The 8,346-nt window shown below is 37.6% G+C and overlaps 1 protein-coding gene across 1 annotated transcript; it reads right to left on the bottom strand.

Annotated features, from left to right (window-relative positions):
- Nucleotides 1-6,519: 6,519 nt before the first annotated feature.
- On the bottom strand, nucleotides 6,520-8,034 carry LOC140877805 (uncharacterized). The gene is made up of 2 exons (XM_073281385.1): nucleotides 7,306-8,034; nucleotides 6,520-7,212 (listed from the first exon to the last, which is right to left on the bottom strand). Exons 1-2 carry the CDS (start codon nucleotides 8,032-8,034, stop codon nucleotides 6,520-6,522), a joined length of 1,422 nt encoding a protein of 473 aa, XP_073137486.1.
- Between the last annotated feature and the right edge of the window lie 312 nt (nucleotides 8,035-8,346).

Below are 8,346 nucleotides of genomic sequence, written 5' to 3'. Positions count from 1 at the left end.
GATTTAGAAGATGGAAATAGCGCAGAAAACAGAATTGAATTGGAGAAATTATTGAAGAAGAGTCAGAACTGGGCACAGTTTGAGTTTCAGGACAGTGACGATACCTCAGTTGTGAATAATTGTTTTGTTGTGCCAGAGATTTTGATTGAGACACAGTATCTTGAGATTGGCACTTTGCAGTTATTCATTAATCTTTCAGACGATCGAAAGATATTCAGAGGATTGAGAAATCGATCAGTCTGGAAATTAGAAGCTATCTGAGCTTTATTAGACCGATTGCAAAATCGGCTACCGTTTTTCGCACAGAATGAATTCCAGACTCGACCCGATGTTGAGAAGTTGGTCAGAAAGTATCTCAGATTTTTTTTGCTCTGTCGTAGTTTATCCGTGCAGAATAGAATTTTTGAATGTTCGGCATGTGGTCGCGGAGGTATAGAACTGTCTGATTTGGAGATGCTATCTGATTAGAATCGAGATATTGCTGTAGTCTGCTTCTGTTTCCGTACAGAATGAATTTCAGACACGAAAATATGAATGAGATTGTTGTCAGGAGAATTTTCAGATAGTTGATTTGTCAAAGTCTGTCCTTTCAAAGTGGTCTTGAGTTAACCCTCACCTTGAACTCAGTCTTTGAGAAACTTTTGTTATTGGATTATAATTGAGCTCAGTTTATTGTCCTCAGAACGACGGACATCCAAGAATAAGCATTATAGACTTTAAGAGGATGTGCTGAGCTGTAGTGCTTGATTTTGGCACTAGCTGGATGGATTTATCATCTTTTGAGAGGTTTCTGTACAACAGCTATCAGATGAGTATCTTGATATCAAATTTTTTAAATGAGTTGTACGAGAAGAATGAGAATCCCAATTGAATTGGGATGATTTTCTGAGTTCCCTGACTTGGGATCAGTTTTGATTCGAGGTTTGATAGACGGATGTAGGCTTCCTACCTAGAATGTAGACGACTTGAGAAGGAGGACGAACGAAATAGTCGAATTCCGGCGCAGATCTCTGTACTTATGTGCAGGGAGGCCGAGTAATTCAGAAGATTCCTCCTTTTAGAGGCTGTGGCAGTTATGATAAGGGAGAGAACTGTCTCGATGAACTCACGGGTTCCTTTGAGATTCTAGAGGAAATAGGCAATCTCGCCTACCGACTTTTACTCATTCAGTTCTACTTGTTTTTCCACTACTTTGATCTTCCGTATTCTTCGAGTATTCTCGACGTGCTTAACGTCCTTTGTTGCCAGTTTTGTTGGAGACAACCGATTCAGATTAGTTTGTGTAGCTGAGCCGATACGGATTTGAAGCAACGGTACAAGAAGCAGAGTTGATGAGGATCGCGATTTTCAGAGTTATTGTGAGAGAAGGATTATTATAGTAGTCTTTGATCGGTATCTTGTTTTTCTGAGATGGAACTGCTTTGATTTCGAGGACGAAATCATTTCTTAGAGGGGGAGAATTGTAAGGCCATGAAATTAATCATTTTGGGATTAGTGAAATTTATTAATTATTAGAATTGAATTGATGGGAATTAGTTGAGCCGAGTTGGAATTGATTTAATTTGGAGTTTCAGGGATCGGTTTGCGAATAAGTTGGTTGACTATTCTTTGGGGACTTATTATTTTTTATCTACCCTACCTCTCTCCTTCACCCATCACTTATTCTCTCCCCCATCCCTCCTTCACGTCGACCGAGAGGGAGAGAAGCCATGGCTATCGATTCCCAAGCTTCTTCTTCCGTCCGATTCGCTCAATCCGACCGTCAGATTTCAGATTCGAGTTGAGATTCTCGATCACCGCAACGAAGGCTTCGTTTGGACGTAAGTTTTGCTACGATCCATGAATTTTGATTTTTGTTGGGTTGTCAGAATTTGATAATCTTCGAGTATGTTGTTCATGAGCTAGCATAGATCGTGTATTCGAAGTCGGTTCAGAAAAAGAACGAAGTTTGGATTTTATATGATTTTTGGAGGTTAATTTCAAAAATGAGTCTTGGGTTTTGTTTGTATTTTGGTTGTTTTATGGGATTGGAAGATGGTATGAGTTGGTTTGTGTTTTATTGAGGAATATTGATGTTGATGATTTTTGGTTTGACCGTTTATAGCCGTTATGCCGTCGAAATCGAGTTTTGGATTATCGGTTGTTTATTCTTTTTGATTTCTGGGTTTGTTTGAATCAGTAGATTGATATCGAATCCGTATGTTCAACATTTCAGATTTGAGTTGAAAGATTCGGGTTTGGATCGAACTTGGGAGTTGAATCGTCTCGAGAATTGAAGATGGTATAGTATTTAACTTCTTGCTTGGCTTGTTTTGATTCAATTCGATATTGATTGAGTTTGTTGTTATTTTCAGATTTGAATCCTCGACGAACTTGGAAAGGTAATAAGACGACAATGGAATGAATGGGACAATTAGCTCGAATTTGAATTAATTCGAGTGCCCAAAAGAAATCACATACTTGCATGCTACTTGAATTATATGATATTTGTTTTACTTGAATGAGTTTTGACTTGCATTGCATTCATATTGAGCCAATTACCTTGGTTTTACGGGCAAGAGAGGCCCAGAAGAGTTAGACGTTCTGTGGACTATAGTTGAGTGACATTGGTTAGCAGATTTTTACCAATTGTCGAGAAACACTCTCTATAGTGTCCAAGAGTCTAGAGGAGTAAAATATTCACCGTCCACCTCGATCGGGAGAGTCGGTGAGTTGGTGATATTTTATCCTCGGGATCCCAAATAAGAGAAGAGAACCTTTACCTCGTGATTATCCAGACTTGATAATCCCAGAGTTTTAAAGACATGAATTGCATTGTATGCATTTGAATTGAGTTTAGAAATGCTTTTGGAATTTCTTGTCTTGTATGTATATATATCTTGTTTCGATATATTATTTTATATGCATGTTTTGTCTCTTTTACTAGGAATTGTATTCTCACCGAATTATCCGGCTGTCGTTTTGTTTGTATGTGTACTTGACGACAGGTGGGGCAGGATCGTGTCAGAAGATACATGACTAGATCGAGTTGGAAGTGATAGAGTGAGACACCGTCTTGAAGTTTGTTCTTTTAGCAATCTTGCATTATAGGGTTGATGAAATTTCATGTCTTGATTTATGTATAGGAAACTTGAATTTATTTGATTTGTCGAATGACCCTATCGTCAAACTTCTTATTGTATTTTTTGGGCATAACTTAGAATATTGTATGTTCTAAATGTTGATATATATGTGTTCTTGAGTTTAGAATTGATCGGAAATGCTCTTGGTTGTTTTTTTTTTAGTGTTTCCAGGTTTCTGTCTTTTTGGCCTGCGCGCGGGTGAGGCTAGACCTCGCGCGCGCGCGGCTAGCTTGGAGGGGCTCTGGAAGTTTTGCCCGCGCGCGCGCGAGCACTCCCCTCGCGCGGGTGCGAGCACTTCCGTGAGCCTCTGGAACTTTTGCCTGCGTGCGCGCGAGGAGAAAGCTCGCGCGGGCGCGAGGCAATCCTTTTAAAAAAAAAATTTTTGATTCAATTTTTCCGTGGCTCTTCGTGATTGATTGTGTTTAATTATTCGAGATTAGATGATTAGAAACGGGGTCTCACAAATATTTTTGCCTCTGACAACTCCTTTTTATGCTGCATCAATAAGTGGCCATCACCAGTAGGACTCCTCCATAATGTACCAACATTAAAGTAGACAGTTGGAGTTATATGACCTCCAACACCCCTGACACGTCCAGCATGCTCTTCTGAATCAAGTACATTTGAAAGGATATCTTTTTTTGACCCTTCAAAGTGCAACTTAAATCCCGTTTTTTTTGCACATATTCATCCTATCAAGCACAAGAATTTTTTTTTTTTTTTACCAAAAACCAGTTTAGTTGAATAAATACTATTGGATTCATGTACTTATTACATACAATCTTTTCTATTTTCATTTTCAGATCATCTCCTTCAACTTCACCCACCCTCCTTATTCACCCGTCCTTTCTTCCAAATAAGAGCCCGATTGACATCATCATCATCACATAATTCACTTGCCTTCAAACAAGATAAAAAATATTTTTTTTGTCGTTTCTTCTTGTAGGGGGCAATAATTATTCAAAGCTAATTATCAAATGAGTGCCATTGTTATAGAATATAGGCTATGAAAAAAAATACTTACTATTTCGTCAGCAAATTGTGCATAACCTTTACGGGAAAGCCGATGTGGGTATATGTTCTGCTTTCTTCTCTTCTTTTGCTCAACACTTAAGTTCTAGTTAAATAATCCTCCACATGTGTTAATATATTGGTATATATAATAATGACATGTCGTTAAATTGTTTTTAAGAACTAATTAATAATCGATCTTACCATGAAGTCAACGGACATGCAAGTGATTACAAAGGAACTTCAATCATCCCGTGGAATACCGTAGCCACTTGGTGGTTCTTTCAACTCCTCTGGTTTATCAAGCTTCGAGAAAATAAACTTCTCAGTGAGATGCGCCTTGTATTGCCGCCACTTACTATTCGCTGAATGCAGACAACCCTTCTTCCAGCTTGGGCTAATATTGTATGTCAGCTGTAAAGAAAAGTAGATATCAACCCATACATAACATTTAATTTATTTAAACTGTCAAATACTTCTTACTTACATTAACTGATTCCCATATTAATTCTTTAACATCACTTGGAACTTGCTTCCAAGTATTGTAACCGATCTTAATCTTTTCTCGAGCGAGAACTCCTATATAACTCTGCATTTCAACCGCAAATTCTCCTATTGGCTGTCCAATTTTATTGAACATTACATCCTTTCTAACTCTCTGCACCCTTTGCCTAACGACCTTATCCAAACGTGTACGTCCTCTAGAACTTCTTGTCATCTCGGTCTCAGTAGATTCCACCGGTTCTCCCTCACTGTTTTCAGCAGCTTTACCATTGTGATATCCCTTACAAAACTATTCATGAGCTGCCATAGTGCCAGAAATTAGAAGATTATTCAATGCCAAACCAGACCTCAAGTTTCCCCAATGACAGTTCCTGCAAAAGTTGACATCTTGTTAGGCATACGTATTACAAAGAAAAAAGAGTGAGAATGAAAACGAACTATAAATTTCAAGATAAAATACAAAGAAAGTAGAGTAACAAGATTTATATACTAAACAGTAAAAAAAGGATTTCAGTGGGTTACATTATGAATTGTCAACCCAAGTTCCATCACAATCTTCACGAATGCATGGTGGTTCATTTTCATCTTTTTCATCAACATCCAATGGTTCCATTGGTAGAAATCCTTTGGTAAAAGATTGATAATGAATTACAGAGTTTTCCAACACATCCTCAAATATGAATTCAATGTACTCCTTGGTAGAAGTAGTAAGTACAACATGCCATGTAGGATCTTGAGGATCTTCAATATAAAACACCTGATTTGCTTGACTGGCTAAGATAAAAGAGTCAGATTTGAATCCAGCTCTTTTCAAGTTCACAAACGTGAAACCAAGATCATCAAATTTAATGACGTTATTATTCTCAACCCAATTACATTTAAACATTGGAACTTGATTATTGTGGTAATCGAGTACCCATATCTCTTGAATGACTCCAAAAAAAATCATGTCTGACTCAACTGGATGTTTGTCCTTCGCACTGGAAACTTTCATTGTTTTTGCGATTAAGCTTACTCCAGAGTTTTGAACAACTCGTGTGTCAACACACTCTTTTGTATGATAAGTTACCCCATCAATCAGATAGCTAGAGTACTTTAACACTTGATTGCTAGGTCCACGGGCTATCCACTTCAATCTTTCTGATATTTGATAGGTGAAATGACCAACTGCACTTCCAACCTATATTTCACAATGTGATAAATTTTAAAATTGATTTCAAAACTTATATTTCAATGCTTATGACACTTACACGGTCACGTAACCAGTTAGCAAACGCGCGGTTGTGCTCATCTTGTAACCACTTTTTGGACTTAGCTTTATTGGGAAATTTTTCATTCATAAATGTCATGTGATCCCTAATAAAAATAAATAAATGTGTTTATGTTAACCAATAGTTCAAAAAAGTTGTAATAAATTACTAATAAGTTAGAGAAATTACTCGATATATGGATCAACGTCAACATCATTTTCCAACACATTGCGATGCGCTTGATGCAACTCATCAAGGCTAGTGGAGTGCACTACGGCACCAGATAAAGGCCTAGTAAGTTGTAATTGTCGATGAATTTTTGGGATCCCAATTGTATGAACATTAGACAAGTAGTCGGAGCAAAATTCCACAACCTCTTTAGCAATGTAACATTCGACTATACACCCTTCAGGCCGATTGCAATTTCGCACATAGCCTTTCAAGATCTTCATGAATCTTTTCCAATGGGTACATCTGCCTATACCAAACAGGTCCACACAATTTGACCTCCCGCACAAGATGGACAGTTAAGTGAACCATTATATCGAAAAACGATGGGGAAAAATATTTTTCAAGCATACACAATAGGGTAACAATCTCTCTTTGCAGACCATCCAACTTTGAGACATCTATCACTTTATTGCATAAAACATTAAAGAACCCACACAACCGGATGATAGTATCTCTAACATGTTTAGCAAGACATCACGGATGGCGATTGGAAACAATTGTTGCATCAAAGTGTGGTAGTCATGTGACTTGAGGTCAACAAGTTTCAAGTCCTTCATTGACACCAGATTTTTAACATTGGATGAGTAACCTGTCGGGACTTTCATTCCAAAAAAAGAATTGCAAAGTTTTCTTTTCTCAGCCCTACTTAGTTTATAACAAGTTGCTGGAAAAAAAGTTCTATTCTCCCCCATCTTTGGTGCCAAATCAGTCCTCACATTCATCTCCACAAGGTCTAGTCTAGCGGCTACCCCATCCTTTGTTTTTCCTGGAACATTAAGTAGTGTACCAATAAGACTTTCACAAACATTTTTTTCAATGTGCATCACATCAAGCACATGTCGAACATGTAGATGTTTCCAATACTCTAGTTCAAAGAACATAGATTTTCTTTTCCAACATGATTTTGTTTCCAACTCCTTGCGCTGAAGCTTCCCACTCATTTTTCCAGAACGATAGTTAATCTTTTCAAATCTTTCCAACACTTCAAGCCCAGTTAATGGTTTTTGTGCGGGGTTAAACTCTTGTTTCCCATTAAAAAGATTTTTTATTTGGCCTCCGATAAGGATGATTTCTAGGAATAAACCTTTGATGACCTGTATATGACATTTTTCTACTATGCTTCAATCCGGTCGAATATGTTTCTTCACCACAAATAGGGCATGCTTGATATCCTTTCACAACACAACCTGACATGTTCCCATAAGCAGGAAAATCATTGATTGTCCGTAGTAAGACACTCTGAGCGAGAAATATTCTTTCCGATATGCATCATACGAATCAACACCTATCTCCCATAAGCATTTTAAGTCATCAACTAGAGGTGCTAAATAAACATTAATATCATTTCCCGGTTGTTTGGGTCCAAAAATCAATAAAGTCAGTATCATAAATTTTCTCTTCATACACAACCATGGAGGAAGGTTGTAAGTGATCATCACAACTGGCCAACAGCTATACGCAGAACTCATCAAACTATGGGGATTGATCCTATCTGCTGATATGGCCAATCTAAGATTTCTTGATTCAGATGCAGAATCCGGCCATTTGTGATCCACTAATTTCCAAGCCGGCGAATCAGCTGGATGACACAAGTATCCATCACGAATTCTTTTATCAGCATGCCAAGTTAACTCTTTAGACACCTTTTTGTTCCGAAATAATATTTGAAATCTTGGAATAGGTGGGAAGTACCAAAGAACCTTTGCGAGAATACCTTCATTCACCACAAAATTATTACCCAACTTCCACCTAGACATACCACAAATAGGACAATTGGACAAGTCCTCGAACTCTTTCCGGTACAAGATACAATCATTAGGGCAAGCATGTATTTTCACATAATTCATTCCTAATGCACTGAAGCTTTTCTTTGCATCATAGTAGGATAAAGGCAATTCATTGTGATCAGAAAGCATTTCTCCTAACAAACTAAGCAAGTCAGTGAAACTTTTATCGCTCCAACTATATTTTGCATTCAAATTAAATAATTTCACTAGTGCTGTTAACTTTGTAAATAATCATTCATTGGGTTCTTGACCCTAGATCTTTCCTCGTGCCAAATCCATGTATGATATGTTAAATCCATGCCATTACAACACAAATGTGCCCTTATAGTGCAAACATCTTTCATCTGTAGATTACCACATCTTGTGCATGGGCAAGGTATTTCATTTGGATCGTTGGCATTTTGCATTGCAAATTGCAGAAAATATTCTACCCAACCTCAT

This window comes from Henckelia pumila, chromosome 2 (assembly GCF_033568475.1).
Source record: "Henckelia pumila isolate YLH828 chromosome 2, ASM3356847v2, whole genome shotgun sequence".
Taxonomy (NCBI): Eukaryota; Viridiplantae; Streptophyta; class Magnoliopsida; order Lamiales; family Gesneriaceae; genus Henckelia; species Henckelia pumila.
This window is presented reverse-complemented; position numbering and strand designations above follow the sequence as displayed.